This window comes from Mauremys mutica, chromosome 5 (genome assembly GCF_020497125.1).
Source record: "Mauremys mutica isolate MM-2020 ecotype Southern chromosome 5, ASM2049712v1, whole genome shotgun sequence".
Lineage (NCBI taxonomy): Eukaryota > Metazoa > Chordata > Testudines > Geoemydidae > Mauremys > Mauremys mutica.
The window spans coordinates 100,207,929-100,228,927 of record NC_059076.1 but is presented as its reverse complement, the minus strand read 5'-3'; the positions used below and the strand labels follow the sequence as shown (position 1 = coordinate 100,228,927).

Here is a 20,999-nt window from a genome sequence, read left to right as displayed (position 1 = left end):
CAAAAACTTATGATTGTGAAATTTCATAAAGATTGTTTTCAGTTTTGGAGAAGATGCGGGTAGGATGTCATAAATGATCTTTCATGACAGTATCTTCAACCTTGTCTACATAAAGATTAGCCTCCTTGCACAATATGCGCTTGAAATGCCTACTTTCATCTTTACCTAAATAATTACTTAAGAGGTTGGATAAATATGTATTGCATCATAAAATTAGCACTATCCATTCCCTTCTCAATGATTACAAAAATGTAGTACTGACCTTAGATTTTTTTAAAAATTGTATTCTATGAGAGAGGTTTTTTCTTCTTCAAAAAAGCTCAAGGAAATAAAATATTAAAAAAAAATCAAAGTTTAAATACTATTTTGGTTGTGGCACAATCCAGCAGATACAAAGAAATGTAATGCTGGGAGGAATACTCTTTATTTAACTCTTGTGCTGTTGTGCATATTCCTTTCTCCCCTCAACAATCACTAATTGGGTGTTCTAGACTAAGCATCTTTACAACACCCATGACACATCATGTCTAGTGATTTTATTAAACTGAGTGCAATCTTTGACCACATATTTACCAGACCAGACAGATCTATCAAATGTAAATAGTCAAACACACTGGATATAACCTTAACTTAAAACATTAAAACCGTGAACAAACAGAAAAAAAGATGTGAAACGTGAAGGTTCCATTGTACTCCCTTCCACTCCCCCATTGGTATTTCATAAAATAGGAAGAACTCTAGTCCATACTGTTTGACAATACATGCCATCTATCCATTTGTCTGAAAAAATCATTAGTTGTTCTGAAAATGAGCTGTCTTTTTATGGTCTGACAAAGAAAATGAGATAATTACACTGAATGAGATGAGGCATCAATTCTATCAGAGACAATCTAGGAAATACTGGTATATACTAAATGAATTTATATGCTAAATTGACAATATAGCGTTCACTTTTAAAAATATGAAATCTACCTTGTTTTTCACAGGTTCTGTCTTTGCTGGCGTGACTGAAATAATCCTCACTGGATTTTCATCATTTTCGCTGACCCCAGTTTCTGATATATCTGAACTCTGTTCCCTGTTAGAGGAATTAAAAACAAATCATGTATGCAACTATTTTTTTCTTCTTAACAATGCAGACAGGCAGGAGCACAGACTAAAGTAGAAAAAAAATCACTTGCCTGTATGGAAAACATTCTGATAAGGGGAATATAAAAGTGAAGGCAAGTATTAACTTTCATTCAAGTGTGATATCACCAGTTTGGAAGATAGGAAAAAAATCTATTAATCCGAACCAGGAACTTGCACACAGCCGTTCCAGGAGGGGAGATTTTTCACAAAACATACTGTAGTAAGAATATTCAGAGCCATTACTGTGTGTACCCCAGGACCACCCAAATTTTGCCCCAGCTGAGGGACACATTCCAAATTGATATAGAAGCAGTACTACACTTCAATTTTATGAAACAACTGAACCTTTGGTTGTACTCGACTTTCTTTCTTTAACCATTTAGCCTATCAAGTTAATCAACTATGAAACAAGCTAAACTCAACCTTAAAATTTCAAAGTGCAAGCTCTCTCTCTCTTGGACAGATTTTTAAAAATCAATGGAAGTTAGGCACCTCAATACCTTTCAAAATCTGGCCCTATATACTTTAGAAAATAAAGCATTTTCCTGTCACATATTATAAGCAACATTTATTCATACCATTTCGTTTTAGCCTTCTATTAAATTACAGATCAACGTAAATGCACTTAATCAGCAAAAAAGACAGTTACTCACCTTTGTAACTGTTGTTCTTCGAGATGTGTTGCTCATATCCATTCCAATTAGGTGTGCGCGCGCTGTGTGCATGTTCGTCGGAAGATTTTTACCCTAGCAACACTCGGTGGGCCAGCTGGGTCGCCCCCTGGAGTGGCGCCGTTATGGCGCCGGATATATACCCTGCCGACCCAACGGCCCTTCAGTTCCTTCTTGCCGGCTACTCCGACAGAGGGGAAGGAGGGCGGGTTTGGAATGGATATGAGCAACACATCTCGAAGAACAACAGGTGAGTAACAACAAAGGTGAGTAACCGTCTTTTCTTCTTCGAGTGCTTGCTCATATCGATTCCAATTAGGTGATTCCCAAGCCTTACCTAGGTGGTGGGGTCGGAGTGAGATGTTGCAGAATGCAAAACTGCTGAGCCAAATGCTGCATCATCTCTGGACTGTTGAACCAATGCGTAATGTGAGGCAAATGTGTGAATCGATGACCAGGTAGCTGCCCGACATATTTCCTGGATGGGAACATGGGCCAGGAAGGCGGCAGATGAAGCTTGAGCCCTAGTAGAATGGGCGGTGAGGTGGCTAGTCGGAACGTGAGCCAAATCATAGCATGTACGGATGCAGGATGTTACCCAAGATGAAATGCGTTGGGATGAGACTGGTAGGCCTTTCATCCGGTCTGCCACAGCTACAAAGAGCTGAAGTGACCTTCGGAAGGGTTTTGTTCTCTCGATATAAAAGGCGAGAGCTCTGCGAACGTCTAGGGTGTGCAGCTGTTGTTCCTGTCGCGATGGGTGCGGCTTCGGGAAAAAGACTGGGAGGAAGATGTCTTGATTGACATGAAAGGCAGACACCACCTTAGGGAGGAAGGAGGGGTGTGGTCGCAGTTGTACCTTGTCCTTATGGAATACCGTATACGGGGGGTCCGCTATCAAAGCCCGAAGCTCAGATACTCGTCTTGCCGAAGTAATAGCGACGAGGAAGGCTGTCTTCCAGGAAAGGTACAGCAGTGAGGTGGCCAGTGGTTCAAAAGAAGCACCCATAAGCTTGGCTAGCACCAGGTTGAGATCCCAGGTAGGGGTCGGGCGTCTGACTTGAGGGTACAAATGTTCCAGTCCCTTGAGGAACCTTGAAACTATGGGGTGAGAGAAGATTGATTGGCCATTTTCCCCTGGATGGAAGGTGGAGATGGCTGCCAGATGCACCTTTATGGAAGAGAACGCTAGGCCCTGTTCTTTCAGGGACCAGAGGTAGTCCAGGACAGTAGGAACAGACACCTGCCTGGCAACTGGGTTATGCTGAGTGCACCAGCAGGAGAAACGCTTCCACTTGGCCAGATATGTCATCCTAGTGGAAGGCTTCCTACTGCCCAAGAGCACCTGTGGGACCGAGGCAGAGCAACGCAACTCAGACTGGCTCAACCACGCAGCAACCATGCTGTGAGATGAAGAGACTGCAAGTCCAGATGGTGAAGCCTGCCGAAGTCCTGTGTTATGAGATCCGGCCAGAGTGGCAGGGGAATCGGGTCTGCCACTGAGAGGTCAAACAACATTGTGTACCAGTGCTGCCTCGGCCACGCTGGAGCAATCAGGATCAGGTGGGCGCTGTCCCTGCGGAGCTTGAGTAGGACTCTGTGGACGAGTGGAAATGGTGGGAAGGCATAGAGTAGGTGCCTCTTCCACGGAATCAGGAATGCGTCTGAGAGGGAGCCCGGGGAGCGTCCCCGGAAGGAGCAGAACACCTGGCATTTCCTGTTCTCTCGGGAGGCAAAGAGGTCTATGTGGAGAAACCCCCACTTCCGGAAAACAGAATGGATGACGTCCGGACAAATCGATCACTCGTGAGACAGGAAGGATCCGCCAGAGTGTTCTGGACTCCTGGGAGAAAAGACGCTATCAAATCAATCGAGTGGGCTATGCAAAAGTCCCAGAGGTGGAAGGCTTCTTGACAAAGGAGGGAGGAGCGTGCTCCGCCCTGCTTGTTTATGTAAAACATGGCCGTTGTGTTGTCCGTGAACACTGACAGACAACAGACTTGGAGATGGTCTCGAAACACCTGGCATGCTAGACGGACCGCTCTCAGCTCCCGCACATTGATGTGTAAGGCCAGCTCTTGAGGCGACCAGAGGCCTTGAGTGCAAAGCCCCTCGAGGGGGGCACCCCAACCCAGAGATGACGCGTCCGTGGTTAGGGCCATCGAGGGTTGCGGTAGGTGGAATGGCATCCCTGCACAGACTAGAGTGGGGTTTAGCCACCAGGTTAGGGAGCCCAGAACCTTCCAGGGAATAGTGAGCACCGAGTCCAGGCTGTCTCTGCGTGGTTGGTATATTGAAGCAAGCCAGGTTTGAAAGGGATGGAGGCATAGCCTTGCGTGCTTGGTCACGAAGGTGCAGGAGGCCATGTGACCTACTAGGCTGAGGCAAGTGTGCACCGACCTTGTCGGGAAGGTTTGAAGACCTCGAATAATTGAAGCCATTGCTTGAAAACGCGACTGCGGGAGGCAGGCTCTGGCCAGATTGGAGTCCAGAACCACTCCGATGAAGTCTATTCTCTGCGTTGGTGTCAGAGTAGACTTCTCTGTGTTGATCATCAGGCCTAGGCTCCCGAAGAGGTCTTTGACGATGCGTGGGTTCTGCGACACTTGTAACTGGGAAGTCCCTCGAATGAGCCAATCATCGAGATATGGGTAGACGTGTACCCGACGCCGCCGGAGGGAGGTGGCGACTACAGCCATGCATTTTGTGAACACACGCGGAGCTGCAGAAAGGCCAAATGGAAGTACAGTGAACTGAGAGTGTTGATGGTTGACCACAAAACGGAGGTACCGTCTGTGTGGTGGGTAAATTGCGATGTGGAAATATGCGTCCTTCATATCGAGGGCGGCATACCAGTCTCCCGGATCCAGGGATGGGATAATGGTCCCCAGGGTTACCATGCGGAACTTCAGCTTTATCATGAATTTGTTGAGTTCTCGCAGGTCTAGGATCGGTCGTAGACCTCCCTTTGCCTTGGGGATTAGGAAGTACCGGGAATAAAACCCCTTGCCCCTCATGTCTTTTGGCACCGCCTCTATGGCTCCCATGGCTAGGAGCGACTGGACCTCTTGTAAGAGGAATTGCTCGTGAGAGGGGTCCCTGAAGAGGGACGGGGAGGGAGGGTGGGAAGGCGGGGTTGAAACAAACTGGAGGTGGTATCCCACTTCCACCGTGCGCAGGACCCAACGATCTGAAGTTAGCTGGGACCAGGCAGGGAGGAATTTGGAGAAGCGGTTGAAAAAGGGAGGAGAAGGATCCGGTAGAGCAACTGGTGGGCCGCCCTCGGGCGTCCCATCAAAAGTTCTGCTTGGGCCCCGCTGGTTTAGGAGGCACCTGATTTTGACCTCCTTGAGGGCCAGACTGCCTCCGACGATTCCCTCTACCACGCCTTCTGCTAAAGTCCTGACACGGCCTAGGCGGGGCGTAAGGGCGGTGTGGCTGGGGCCGGAAGGTCCTACTTTGGGTCACTGGCGTGTGCATACCCAGCGAGCGCATTATAACGCGATTGTCCTTCAGACTTTGCAATCTGGAGTCAGTCTTATCTGAGAACAGGCCCTGGCCTTCGAAGGGCAAATCCTGAATAGTTTGTTGTAATTCAGAGGGAAGGCCTGATACCTGGAGCCAGGAGATACGCCTCATTGTCACTCCTGATGCCAGAGTTCTGGCTGCAGAGTCCGCTGCATCCAGAGAGGCTTGGAGGGAGGATCTTGCTACCTTTTTACCCTCCTCAAGTAGGACCGTAAATTCTTGATGGGACTCCTGGGGAAGAAGCTCCGTAAACTTCCCCAAGGACACCCACGTGTTAAAGTTATATCTACTTAGGAGGGCTTGTTGGTTTGCCACCCTAAGTTGGAGGCCCCCGGCCGAGTATATTTTGCGGCCTAGGAGGTCCATGCGCCTAGCCTACTTTGACTTAGGAGCCAGGGCTTGCTGGCCATGACACTCTGTTTCGTTCACCAATTGCACCACTAAAGAGCAAGGAGATGGGTGAATGTAGAGATATTCATACCCCTTTGAGGGGACCATATATTTTCTCTCTACTCCCCTTGCTGTAGGTGGAATCGAGGCTGGGGATTGCCAAATGGTGTCCGTATTAGCCTCTATGGTGCGGATAAACGGAAGAGCCACTCTAGTAGGTGCATCAGCCGATAGGATGTCCACGACAGGGTCCTCTATTTCAGGGACCTCCTCCACCTGTAAGTTCATATTCTGAGCCACTCATCTCAAAAGGTCTTGATGGGCCCTGAGATCAATTGGTGGAGGGCCTGAGGAGAATGTTCCCGCCACCGCCTCATCAGGTGGTGGCAAGGAGGAGGAGGAGAGGCCCGGGACCAGGGGGTCCTGTGGGGGCTCCTGTACTTGAGGAGCGTCATCTGCGTCAGGTGGAACCTGGGTGTCTGCAGATGGTATCGGAGCCTCATCTGTGCCGGGGGGGGGGGGGGCCTTACTGTCGCCTCTGGTACCCGGTGTTCTGACGGGGCCGACCGTGGAGCCACCGATGGAGCACCTTGGGCTTGGTGGTATGCCCACGGTGTCCAGAAGGACCAATGATGAGGCCCTTGCTCGTGGCTTTGGCTCTCTGGAAATATATGGCTGGGGACGTCAGAGTCACGCTCCTGAGGATAGGATGCGCTACCAGCCTGCGATGACACCGATATCTCTCTCGATGGCGACGGCGGTGCCGATAGACCCTGGGAGGGCGCCACTGTTCTGGATGCTCGATCCCGGGGCGGTACCGGGGAGTGGTACCGGGAACTATAACGGTACCGCGAGCAAGACTGGGACCTTCTACCGTAGCGGTGCCAGGAGGTCGACCGGGATCTCGAGTCCCTTCGTCCGGAGCGACTGCGGGATACATGGTGCCGAGAGCGATGCCGTGAGTCGGATTGGGACCGGGAGTATCTGGCCGGCGAACGAGATGTCGAACGGTGCTGCGAGTGCGACTGGTACTGCAATGGAGAGCGGTGCCGGGACTGCGAGCGGCGCCGGGAGCGGGAACGGCATGATCGAGAGTGAGACCAAAATCTTGAACGACGTCTCTCTGTTGGACCAAAGGAAGATGGCCTTACTAGGGCCGGTTTCCCGATGGATTGTATGACCTGCACCGGCGGTGCCGGGGGTTGAGGCCGTGTCGACTCCATCATGGCGATGAGCTCCCTTGCCGTGGAGAAGGTCTCCGGTGTAGAAGGGAGGGCAAGCTCAACCACAGCCTGAGCCGGGGAGCTGTCAGGCACCGGACTCAATGGCCCTTGTGGGACCGGAATCGACGATGCTGCGCTCGGTGGAGCCGCAATCGGTGGTGACACAGTCGACGGTGCCGCGGCAGATGACAGTGCCAGACGAACCGTCTTCGAAGAACGCTCTTCTGTGGAGCTGAAGCAGCTGGAGCAATATGTTGCTTCCTGGCTCTCGGGGACAGGGAGCGGTGCGAGCAGATGTCGGTGCCGGGGCTCCTTCTCAGTACCGGAGCAGTCCGGGACCGAAGGGGCACTCCTTACAGAAGCAGTCTGTTGGGCGTTCGGTATCAACGCTGCAGGACTAAGTGCCGACTCCATGAGGAGCTGTTTCAATCGAAAGTCCCGCTCCTTCTTCATCCTTGGTTTAAACGACTTGCAGATGCAGCACTTATCGGTAAAGTGAGATTCCCCTAGGCACTTGAGGCAGGAGTCGTGGGGATCCCCTATTGGCATCGGCTTTTGGCACGCCAAGCACGGTTTGAATCCCGGTGCCTTGGGCATGGGCCCGTACCGGGGTGGAGGAAAGGGGCTAATCCCTGCCATAACGGCGCCACTCCAGGGTTGCTAGGGTAAAAATCTTCCGACGAACGTGCACACAGCGCGCACACCTAATTGGAATCGATATGAGCAAGCATTCAAAGAAGAACTCTTTGTTTTAACTGGGACACTACAGTCATTAAAAGGTGAAGAGAAATTATATTTATTGTTTATTAAGCAACATGATTAATCTTAATTCTTTCATATTAGAAACATGTGGGCTGTAGAATCTAATTACACAATAATGTTCTTGTTAAAAGTTTATTAATATATTTCAGATTGAACACTCTAGCGACTTGTTTTTAATATTTTTCTATCACATGACATCAGAATACATTTGAAATCCATCTGGATCTAAATTGCCTTTATTATAGCTAATGCGCACAGTGTACCCAAGAAAGAAAATTCTCTTAATTTAGTGAGGTTGATAAGTGTTGTCTCGAGGTGCTCAGATTCCATGGTCATGTACATGGTACAAGATCAATTATACAGAGATGCATCTGTAGTTTAGTTGATTGAAAACAGGGCAGGGACTTAGCAGAGTTAGATTCTATTCTTGTCTACGCCACTGACTTGCTGTATGATCCTGCACAGTTCACAATCTCTCAATGTGTCAATTATCCTGGCTATTTTAAAAAAAAGGATCACGAGGGTGCCTATAAAGAACCCTGGGTTATAGGAATAAAAAAAATGCAAAGTATCATTTCCTGATTGTTCAAATTCAGCAAAGTACAATGGCATACAAACAAAATACTCATTTCCCAAACACAGGAGTATATAGTGTTAAATGAAGTAAATAGCTACAAACAAACAAACACACACTGTACCTTGATCTGTTTCCTGCAGGAGAGCTCAGCTCTGAGTTTACACTAATATTGCTTCCAGTCTCTGATCCTGTGCTTCTAATATAAGGTCTCCTTCCAGTTGCAGATAATGGTTTGTTTACTGCACCTAATACACCAGTTGGTTTTGGCTAAAACGGACAGATATTTATTCAAGTTTTTATTAAAGGTATACAAACAAGAATTTTAAAAACACACTAACAAATTTTTAAAATATTTTCTATGGTATAGTGAGGATTAACTTCACAACTATTATACTAAATAACCTCTTCCACTTGCAGCCATAATTCCCATCATAACTAGCAACATGCAATAAAAAGCATTTGTGGGAGGTCTTTCCTAATACAACAGCTGTCATCAATTGCTACGTTCTACTCCACTTGATTTTATAAAAAAAATTATTCAGGGAACTTTGCATATCAGGCATGCAAATGGCCATTGACTGGGGGGCCCCAAAAAACCTTATGAAGGTGGCAGCATTCTGCAACAACTACCCAAACAAAGCAGAAGAAACTCGCAATCTGTAGACGACAAGTTGTGTGCAAATAAATACAAATTTTCCCAACAGAAGGGTAGGATTAGGTTCACTGTCCAAGAAAATGGGAAATCTGAACACTCCTAATTCAGTGTAAGGGAATCTAATGTAAAATACCAATTGCTCTATATCATGTCTTTTGGGGACTTCTGGTGCATGGTTGGTATTTTTGGTTTCGATGGGCCTGATGGTAATGTATTTGTTCAGGGTGCCTAAATAGGAAAAGGAGGTGGTACTTTTCTTTGCACCATATACTCTGTGGGAAGCTAGGGCATTTTCTTTATAGCATCGTTGGCATAAAGCTGCTTCTCCAGTGAGTTTTCAGGTTTCCTTCTAGACCACGTTAAATAAAAATATTCTCTCCATACCGCTCTGGAGTTGAGGGTTAATTTTACAGGAAACCAAGCAGGAAAACCATGTCAAAGATGCTGGGCAGCCATCTGATCAGCAGAACTGTAGCCTCTAGTGGCAGGGAGGCAACTAAACTACTACAACCAGGGCAAAACTGAAAGATAGGATGTTTATTTTTATACTGAGTGCATACATGACCGGTGGCTGAGACAATGGCATGATAACATGCTAATGTCCTGCATAAAAATAGCCTGTTACTAAGCACATGGACCGGTAGTTACACTGCCCTGGAACAAACAGCACACTAAGTTTACTTGAAAGTTAGAGTTATATGTTTTATTATAAAAATAATATACCGTTTATGTATTGTCTGAAATTTGAACTGAGAGAAAGTGAAATAAACTTGAACATTAAAATGTTAGGGCACTGAATAAATGTTAATTTTTTCAGATGTTTGGTACAATAGTTATAGTTAAATAACTTAAGCAACAGAAAATAAACCAGGCCTGCTATTGTGTTTATAGCTGCATTAGTGAGGAAAAATATGTCCCCTATTTAGCAAGAGTTGCTAGCTACAATGCTGTTTCCAGAAGATTCAATTAGATGAATGACTACTATCAAAGAATTGAAGGGCTCAGTTTATACAATCAGTGAAAATTTGTTTCAAATATTAACATTTCAGTAATCAAATTTGAAAGCTATTTAAGCTATAAATGTAGGCAGTGTTTCATAACTATCATGTACACAAATACTATAAAACCATTGTTTTTGACTCTAAGCAAAATGTACAGTAAATTATGTAGTACTCTATAGCTGAATGGAAGAGAGTACAAAGTAGCAAATGCAAATGAAGTTTAAATGTGTGAACTATGCTGGTCTCAAGATCTTTGCATTTTACAAGGTTACAAAATCAAGGCCTCCAAATCTAGTAAATGTCAGAATTAAGCATTTTCAAACTTGCTTCTGTACCCTTGTGTGTACAAATTATGAGGCATCTTGTAATTATATGATAAATTACTATTTTTCCTCCCACAGATTTTTCTCAGTGCACAGGATGGACAATGCAAGGATAGCAAGCCCTGTCCCCTGCTCCCCTCTGAAAATAGTGTCAAATTAAAGGCATTTGCTGAGCCTTCTAGTAAAAGCAATTTACAATTCTCACACCTCTGTATAACTATTAATTAAAATTGCAAACAAACTTGGTAATACACTTTTTGAACTGCTATACTGAGTCTTAGTGATTTCTCTAAAAATGAAAAACCAGAATGCCTATTAATCACTATATATCATGTACAATCAAAGTCATTACAATAAATTAACATACAGTACCTTTCCCGTTAAAAGAAGAACCCTTGTCTCTTCTGTAATGTAATTCCTGTCATTACTGAAGTCCTGTGTGAAAAAAGGATAGTAATTAAATCTGCATTTGTCTTCTCTATTTTAATGTTTTATTTTTATGTCAGTGTGAATGATTTATTTTGTCACATAAGCTGCTATCATCGAACAGTCTTGAGGCCTTTCCAATTTTCAGAAACTATACTTAAGATTTTATATAGCTTCCTAGTGACACATTTAATCTAATAAAGCACAAAAAAAATTTTATTCAGAACTGCACAGTTTGTATTCAGTAGTCACGCACTTCAATTCCAGGTTCCCAATTTTTTGTATTAACTTGAAGGTAAGCAAAAGTGATTTCCCTGTTGTATATGTTGTGTCTAGTGTTATTATTTGTTTCGGAAGACCAAAGAGAAGTGGTTTTTATAAACTGAAACTTGTAATCTTATTTCATTTTGATTGTGAATATATAGGTATCAACCTATTCAATCATAATGCAAATCTATCTATGTATCTACATCAGAGGTGGGCAAACTACGGCCCGTGGGACCGTCCTGCCCGACCCCTGAGCTCCTCGCCTGGGAGGCTAGCCCCGGCCCCTCCCCAGCAGCCTCAGGTCGCTCGCTCCGGCACAATCACAGAATCATAGAATATCAGGGTTGGAAGGGACCTCAGGAGGTCATCTAGTCCAACCCCTGCTCAAAGCAGGACCAATCCCCAACTAAATCATCCAATGCTCGGGGCGGCAGGGCTGTGAGCTCCTGGGGCAGCGCAGTTGCAGAGCCTGGACTGACCTGGTCTCCATGCTGCGTGGTGGTGGCGGTGTGGCTGGCTCCAGCCGGGTGGCACAGCAGTAGCACCGCCAGCCACCGGTGCGCCAGGCAGCGCGGAAAGGAGGCACGGAGTGGGGGGAGGGGGATTGGATAGAGGGCAGGGGAGTTTGGGGTGGTGGTCAGGGGGCGGGGGTCTGGGGGTGGTCAAGGGACAGGGAGCAGGGGTGTGGATGGGGCAGGGGTCCCGGGGGGGTGTCAGGGAACGGGGGGGTTGGATGGGGCAGTAGTCCTGGGAGGTGGGGCAGATAGGAGGTGGGGGTCGGGCCACGATCCCCTCCCCTAACCGGCCCTCCATACAATTTACAAAACCCGATGCAGCCCTCAGGCCCAAAAGTTTGCCCACCCCTGATCTACGTGCTCACTTGGCCTGCATCACTATAATATTTGATACCCCATAATGGTGCAAGTAAACTGCCAAGTTACATCATTTAACTTTTGAAATATCAGCCTCTGGAAGGGGTCTCTGTTTATGATACTGGAAATGTATTCTCTTGCATAACCAGAAATTAAAATCTATCCTGTAGAATTCATTTGGCTCTACTTTAGCAATTTCTTGAGTATGATAGTGTGATATGGGGTTCTACTGGTGACAATGAGGTTACCCAAGGAAATCTTACATCCTAAGAGGTAACTATAACAGGACCGCTTGGAAATAGTGACCATAATACAATAGCATTCAACATCCCTGTGGTGGGAAGAACATCTCAACAGCCCAACATTTAATTTCAAAAGGGGGAACTACGCAAAAATGAGGGGGTTAGTTAAACAAAAGTTAAAAGGTACAGTGACTAAAGTGAAATCCCTGCAAGCTGCATGGACACTTTTTAAAGACACCATAATAGAGGCCCAACTTCAATGTATACCCCAAATTAAAAAACACAGTAAAAGAACCGTGGCTTAATCAACATGTAAAAGAAGCAGTGAGAGATAAGAAGACTTCCTTTAAAAAGTGGAAATCAAATCCTAGTGAGGCAAATAGAAAGGAGCATAAACACTGCCAAATTAAGTGCAAGAGTGTAATAAAAAAAAGCCAAAGAGGAGTTTGAAGAACGGCTAGCCAAAAACTCAAACAGGTAATAGCAAAATGTTTTTTAAGTACATCAGAAGCAGAAAGCCTGCTAAACAACCAGTGGGGCCCCTTGATGATCGAGATACAAAAGGAGTGCTTAAAGATGATAAAGTCATTGCAGAGGAACTAAATGGATTCTTTGCTTCAGTCTTCACGGCTGAGGATGTTAGGGAGATTCCCAAACCTGAGCCGGCTTTTGTAGGTGACAAATCTGAGGAACTGTCACAGACTGAAGTTTCACTAGAGGAGGTTTTGGAATTAATTGATAAACTCAACATTAACAAGTCACCGGGACCAGATGGCATTCACCCAAGAGTTCTGAAAGAACTCAAATGTGAAGCTGCGAAACTATTAACTATGGTTTGTAACCTGTCCTTTAAATCAGCTTCGGTACCCAATGACTGGAAGTTAGCTAATGTAACGCCAATATTTAAAAAGGGCTCTAGAGGTGATCCCGGCAATTACAGACCGGTAAGTCTAACGTTCGGTACCAGGCAAATTAGTCAAAACAATAGTTAAGAATAAAATTGTCAGACACATAGAAAAACAAACTGTTGAGCAATAGTCAACATGGTTTCTGTAAAGGGAAATCGTGTCTTACTAATCTATTACAGTTCTTTGAAGGGGTCAACAAACATGTGGACAAGGGGAATCCGGTGGACATACTATACTTAGATTTCCAGAAAGCCTTTGACAAGGTCCCTCACCAAAGGCTCTTACATAAATTAAGCTGTTATGGGATAAAAGGGAAAGTCCTTTCATGGAGAACTGGTTAAAAGACAGGGAACAAAGGGTAGGAATTAATGGTAAATTCTCAGAATGGAGAGGGGTAAATCCTTGGTGTCCCCCAAGGATCAGTCCTAGGAACAATCCTATTCAACTTGTCCATAAATGATCTGGAGAAAGGGGTAAACAGTGAGGTGGCAAAGTTTGCAGATGATACTAAACTGCTCAAGATGGTTAAGACCAAAGCAGACTATGAAGAACTTCAAAAAGATCTCACAAAACTAAGTGATTGGGCAACAAAATGGCAAATGAAATTTAATGTGGATAAATGTAAAGTAATGTACATTGGAAAAAATAACCCCAACTATACATACAATATGATGGGGGCTAATTTAGCTAAAACGAGTCAGGAAAAAGATCTTGGAGTCATCGTGGATAGTTCTCTGAAGATGTCCACGCAGTGTGCTGAGGCAGTCAAAAAAGCAAACAGGATGTTAGGAATCATTAAAAAGGGGATAGAGAATAAGACTGAGAATATATTATTGCCTTTATATAAATCAATGGTACGCCCACATCTCGAATACTGCGTTCAGATGTGGTCTCCTCATCTCAAAAAAAGATATACTGGCACTAGAAAAGGCTCAGAAAAGGGCAACTAAAATGACTAGGGGTTTGGAGAGGGTCCCATATGAGGAAAGATTAAAGAGGCTAGGACTCTTCAGCTTGGAAAAGAGGAGATTAAGGGGGGGGATATGATAGAGGTATATAAAATCATGAGTGATGTTGAGAAAGTGGATAAGGAGAAGTTATTTACTTATTCCCATAATACAAGAACTAGGGGTCACCAAATGACATTAATAGGCAGCAGGTTTAAAAGAAATAAAAGGAAGTTCTTCTTCACATAGCGCACAGTCAACTTGTGGAACTCCTTACCTGAGGAGGTTGTGAAGGCTAGGACTATAACAGTGTTTAAAAGGGAACTGGATAAATTCATGGTGGTTAAGTCCATTAACGGCTATTAGCCAGGATGGGTAAGGAATGGTGTCCCTAGCCTCTGTTTGTAAGAGGATGGAGATGGATGGCAGGAGAGAGATCACTTGATCATTGCCTGTTAGGTTCACTCCCTCTGGGGCACCTGGCATTGGCCACTGTCGGTAGACAGGATACTGGGCTAGATGGACCTTTGGTCTGACCCGGTACGGCCGTTCTTATGTTCTTATGTAAGAGGCTAAAGATTATATTAAAAGGATTTAAAAAAAAAAGTAAATGCACTATGACAAACAATTATCAGAATTAAATATATGTAGGATGTTTTAAAATGTAATCACTGATCTATCAGTTTTCTCTCTATACTTTTTTGCCAGCTTTGCATTCCATTTCTTTCTCTTCGTGTTTTGGCTTTTTCATTTCTCCTTCCTGGCAGGAGCAAAACTCCTTAATACAATGTCCTGTCAATGTCAGTTAAAACATCAGTATTTTAAATAACTATCACCTGGTAACGAACAACTTTAGCTGCATCTACTCAAGATGGACAGATGGCTTAGCATACAATTTGTGCTATATAAGCAGATACTTTTTATAATAAACAACAAGCTTTTCTCCCAACTCTGTATTTTAGATTATGATATAGCCTTGAAAGTTAAGTCACAAAGTATTTGTATTACTCCTCCCAGAAAATGAATTAACAAAATTACCTTTTCAGGTTGCGTAAAAAATTTGGTTGGCAATACGGGGTCCTTTGGTGAATCTGCATTACATAAAGCACTCTTGCTGTTGATTACACACAGTGCTACATCACATACTGTATAGAGTTTCTGAGGGGAAAAAAAAGAGAAAGTGTGTTTTAGATATTATTTATAATTTTCGTAAGAATAGCAAGAATGTACTCTTAAATTGTATAATCAATGAGCAAAAATAATTCTGTATCAGCTATTAAGAACATATTAATTTACACTTAAAGAATTAACAGCATGCTTCGCTCATCACACCTTGCCCCTCTCTGTAGTTCCCAGTTTATTTTCTATAAAATACTTCTGAATGAATAATGAAAAATACCTTAGACATATAAATGCACATCTGATGGCTGTTGCTCATTCAAACACACCAACAAGTTTCTTACTCCAATGGTAGACAGTCATAGTAGTTATACATGTTAAATTATTTCCCCTAAGAGAAGAAACTGTATAACATCTACATGCAACTAAAAGTTCAGGGCTGTAGTGAAACAATTAACACTGAATAGGAGACAATATTTAACAAATGCAATTTATTCAATTTAGCTGACTGCTGTGCACTGCTAAAATCAACAGTTTTTTTCAAAGCTGGAGATATGTAACATATGTACATTGCTTACAACTAAAGTTCTCTCTAGAGGACAACAAACATTTCTGGTTTTATGCTTTCTAACATTTTGTGTGTCTCGTTGTACATCTGATTGTGAAACCTTTCTGCTCTCAATCACCACTCCCCAAGTGAATCATATTTCTTACTTCATTGGCCTTAGGCTCATCAGGAGACTGAGCATCCCGGGTAAGCTTGATGTTTTCTGCCATCTTTTTCATGAAGGCATGGCTGTTGTTCTCATTCTTTGTCATTAAAACTTCAAGCATGAACCACAGGCACCTAATGAAACACAAGTAACTAAATACCATGTTTGATATTGTGATCTCCATGTGTGGAGCAGGAATAGCAACATCTTTAAAAACATTCTATTAGATCTATCAGCTATAACAGCAGAGTCTTAAGAAACTGTGGTTAAACCTTATACATATATATGTGGGGGAGGGGGGGCACAGGGGTATTTCAGTATAGTTTAAAGTAAACTTGACATTTTAAAATCTGTAAATGGCATATATGTTTTAAATTCTGTGTGTGGTTCATGCTTGAATTTACAGGTCTTTTAATACCACCAACCCAGTTTAGAACACACATATATATATATATTTACAGATCTTAAAATGTCAAGTTAACTTGAAACTACACTGAAATACCTGTGCCACAAAATTAACTAACTATTCTGGATTGACTTTAATGGGCTTTGGATCAAGCCCTGAGTGAACTCTAGACTAAACAAGCATGAAAAATTAATTTTATGGTAATTGTGTGGAAAAGACTCAATCAAGGCCTATATAAAAAGTCCAATTCATTCACTTTCTCCTTACTTAGTTCACTTTCATGAGCTAACCTCACAAAATAAAAAAAAATCAGAGTAAATGAAGGGAAGAAAGAAGATGGATTACTGACAATTTCTCCTTGTTGTATATATCCTTTTATTGCTATCATGCAAAAGAAAGGATATTTAACAGAGAGCTGACGTAACAAGCAAACCAGGTGCACTGGAACTACTGGTGCTGGGGGTCTGGCAGCAACCTGGCTTGAAGTAGTAATAGCAAGCAAATACACGTTTCTCATCATATTCAGGGTTTACAGTTCTATTCAATGGTTTTTAGCACTCTGACTCTAAAAATTGTTCCACCACCCTGAAGATGCTCCCAATAATGGAGACAGATACCAAGACAGATGTCTCACATTTTGGTTGAATCCAGCTGCCTGTTCCATTGTACCACAAACATAGGTACTATTCCACAGAGGTGACAGAGAGACACTGTCAGACAAAGTACCCTAGGGAAAAGTGCACTGATCTGATAGCCAAGAAGCCTTTCACAAGCCTTATTATTGAACAATGCTTCTTACTCTTACACTAGAAGGCAGGCAAGCACCAATGCCTCCCTCAGCAATTTAAAAATAAGTTAACCGAGGGGCTGCACAAGGTAACATCCGGAAGGGATGAAAATAGAACCTAGTTTTATAATATGGTAGACCCAAGTCTCAGCTACATTGCCTTTCAGAATAAACAAGCCAAATTAGAGTGCTTGCCTATCCATCTAGTAACCTCTGCATTAGCCCCTATCCAACACTCCTCTCCCACAGTCATGACTAGAACCCAGAATATATATTTTTTAAAAGTTACCATAGGAATAATTACTTCAGACAGGACAGATTAGGCATTTTAGAACTCACTACTCAAAGAATTAAATTTCAGTGTAAGAGAAATAAAAATTATGAAGATGTGCATTGCAGGAAGTACCAAAAAGTACCAACAACAATAATACAAGTATGTGTTGGGAGGTGAGTGTGAAAGAGACAGAGTGTGTGTGAGAGACATATACACGCACATACACAGACTCTCCCTATTCTTCCTAGACCTACTCTTGAACATTGAGCCTATCTTGCATATTGATAGAATGTGAGTATTCTCTAAACAGTGATACAGTGAGAATGGCTGCCACTAACTGGGAAAGACTCCAATCAAGTGAGGCAGAGTTTACACCCTCATAATTTAAGTAGGTCCCAAGGAAGAAAATGTACCTTCAAAGGGAAGGAGATAGCCTGGGTGACTGATGAGGAGGAGAAAAGAAGAGGTTAGGCGTTTCTGGGGGGAAAAACAAGACAACTAAAAAAAACCAAAAAACACCTTGTTGCTAACCTAATTAACTAACTAAAACTAAGAAAGAGTAAGCTAGCTAAAGAACCAGGCAACACTAGACACTCTCTCTCAGGTTGAAGTGGTTGAGAAGGAACTGAGGGTGATTTGTCTGTCTCAGTCCTATATACCCTCGGTACAGGTATATAGCTAGGACGCATGTGCAGATTAAATGGGCACTGGTACCAAAAGTGTCCAATCCAAGGCACGTGGGGCACATTCCCACCTTAAGTGGAGTACCCATAGGTACTCAAAGAAGAATGGATTTTTTCTTTTTTTTGGAGTGGTCACTTTTTTTGTTCAGACACTCTGAGGAACTGTGTGGGAAGAGAATTCACATAAGCGTGCTCCAAGAGGGAGTCCTAGAAAAGCTTTGTGCACTAAAAATACTCCTCCAAGGGAGTATTAATTTAACAGCCAGTAATTAAAACCTTCACTATTATTCAGGATCTTTGGTGACAAAGTACATTCCAGAAAGTGGGAGTGCTTTCAGCTACTGCCAGAGACAGGCAAGTCGTGGATAAAAAGCAGAGCTTGTGGTAGGACAGTCTTCAGCTGCCTCTGCTTTCTACACAGAGGGGAGTCAGGCAACTCAGAAGTCAAGTTTAGACTGAGGCACCCTACACATGTCTAGGTGAAAGATGCAAAAAAGACTGAAGAGGAAATGGGTGGATTGGGCTATTTATACTAGTCATTTATTGCTTTTTATTATTTCTATAGCACCATATAGTTATACCATGCTGTACAGTAGGTGGTCAGTGCCAGAAAGATAACTGGCCTTTGTCCTAAAGGTCTTAAAGTCTCAAGGCACAAAATGAAAACACAAGGGAAAAGCAAAACGTACCCACAGGGGTGCGGGGAGCAGCCACTAGAGCTGGAATATTTAATGGGATGTGTGCGTTTTGAAAAGTTCCTTGAAGAGAGACAGAGGAAGCATGGTGTATTTCAAAGATACAGGATATATTTCTAAAGAAACAAAAACGCTATTTCAGGTATATGGGATGATGCAGAAGGCACAGAGTAGGAACCAGTGAAAATGATAAATGGGGTCATGAGGTATAACAAATTATGCTAACAATACTAAGATGCAGTCAGCCTGCCTTATTGAAGTACAGCAGGAATCTCAGGGCAATCGGTGATCCTACCATAACATGCTAGTAAGTTACACATAGACACACACAACTGTGTAAGTTAAGGATGAAATAGCATCAATCTCCCAGTGTCATCATTTTTCTCAATTTAAGTGTCAGACACCTAGTAAAATTAATAACAATTTTGTATGTACAATTAAAAAATTGGTATTTAAAAATTATAAATATTTTCATGCACATTACATAGTAACTCTAAAGGTGTCAACTTTTTTGGGAATACTACAAATACTCCTAGGAAACAGAATACTGTGAAATAGAACTGAGAATCAGAACAATCAATGTCCTATTACAAAACATTCAGTTTCTACAAAGCAGAGTTCTTCAAGCAGCATAAAAAGTTATCTACAGTCTGTAACACTGTGCACTGAAGATGGCTGTGTTTGTATCATTTTCCAGGGATTAAATATGTCTGAGTGAGTAGATCTAAAATGATCGATTTCATTTAAAAAATTTAAAACATTTATTAATTTATTATACTTGTGAAGAAACGTCTTTTGCGATTTCAGCTTTCAGAACACAGTGCTGAACAGATAGCTGTTGCTTTCATTCCAAGATCAGTTATTCGCTTCTAAGAAAACAGATCTATAGAATGCCTTTAATGATAGTTCTCCTTCATAAGAGTGATGGCTTCATCTTCAAATTTTCAAACACAGAAAATTTATTCTAGTCTGAACTATTCTGGACTGACTTGACACTTACTCTTTGATATCACGAAGCTGATCAACATCCTGAGGTTTTGTGAAATCTGGATCATGCGCCAGTAAATGAATCATATATGGTACCACATATTCAGGCAGAAGAGATAACAGCTTTTCTGGAATAATAAACATATAAGCAACTTAAATATACATGCAGAAAGAATAAGAATACCAGAATTTCAGTTAATTTGTTTTTATATGAATATGCAATGCTAAGTTTTGATACATCCACATATTAGCTTGCAAGTTTTAATACATCAAGAATACCGTAAAGCTATTTCATCTTATTACAAAAAGAAAAACCAAACAAATCAGAACTTGACAGTTTTATTTTTGTAGACAAAAAAACTGATTTGAACAGATATCTTAATAACTAAAAAGGTAACAACTTGTATTCAAAAATATAAATACTTTATAAAGAGGATAAGGGAACTGCTAGATAAAATAAGTTAATTACATTTGTTGCTCTAGCTCCATAAGAACCAGGAAAAAAAAAATCACTAGGAAAACATACTTTTGTGCAAAATGCTAGACAAGATCATTTACTTAATTTTTTAAAAGCTTCTCATAAAGTTTAGTCTTCAAAGTTTACACTTCGAATACATTTTACCACAGTACTCACCATTAGCCATAGGGTTCTGCTTAATATACTCTCTTCGTATACTGATATTTTTGAGCAAACACTGTCTGGCATGTGCTCTTCTCTCTTTCACAGGGTCTTTGGCACACAAGGCAAAGATTGCCATGTATTCCAATGGGAGCAGTAACTTCACAAGTGCCTTGTGCAGCTTCTGAGCAAATATCTGTCTCACTTGATAACACTCGTCCTGTAGTAGCAAAAACACAAAACAGTACAACTACAAAAATCTTAGTCCCTTAAACATAACAAAAAAATCTAAACCTGGGTAGTAAGGGGACATACTTTAAAAAGATGACTAGACATAATGTGATATTTGAAGTGTTCAGAACTTTTTTTTTTTTTTTTAAAGCTGCACTGCAGAAAGGGAAACATCACATCTTAGCATCAGCAAGAGCTCTGTGGTGAGGATGCGATATAGTCTTGTTAACCATCACTTCATAATTCAAGAGCAGTTACTTACATTAATGACAAGTGCACAGAGCTGGAACTGCTCTGGGGTAATTATTTCATGGTAACAAGGTTCCTGTGCAAGCTTCATTATAGCACTACCAGCAGCCAGTCGAAGACGAGACATATCTGATTTACTATAAAAACATAAAAGAAAAATCATTATATTCAATTTTTTTATGTATATTTTTTCCTTCTTTTACAAAACCACTCAATTAAAAAATTGTGAATAAGAACCTCTGTAACCCAGCTGGGAAGAAATCATATGAAGATGACTCTTTTCTCCTTAAAATATTATTTCAGTTTGATAAGA

At 42.5% G+C, this 20,999-nt stretch overlaps 1 protein-coding gene across 3 annotated transcripts in view; it reads right to left on the bottom strand.

The window, feature by feature from the left end:
* The window catches only part of PDS5A (PDS5 cohesin associated factor A), a 163,412-nt gene that overhangs the window by 7,716 nt on the left and 134,697 nt on the right, over window positions 1–20,999 (bottom strand). For all 3 annotated transcript variants that reach the window (XM_045019338.1, XM_045019340.1, XM_045019339.1), the window contains exons 24-31: window positions 20,700–20,823; window positions 20,222–20,426; window positions 19,601–19,715; window positions 15,757–15,889; window positions 14,962–15,081; window positions 10,634–10,696; window positions 8,404–8,549; window positions 973–1,078 (exon numbers count right to left, since the gene is read on the bottom strand). In XM_045019338.1, coding sequence (XP_044875273.1) covers window positions 973–1,078; window positions 8,404–8,549; window positions 10,634–10,696; window positions 14,962–15,081; window positions 15,757–15,889; window positions 19,601–19,715; window positions 20,222–20,426; window positions 20,700–20,823 — 1,012 coding nt within the window. The remainder of the gene's footprint in view (window positions 1–972; window positions 1,079–8,403; window positions 8,550–10,633; window positions 10,697–14,961; window positions 15,082–15,756; window positions 15,890–19,600; window positions 19,716–20,221; window positions 20,427–20,699; window positions 20,824–20,999) is intronic.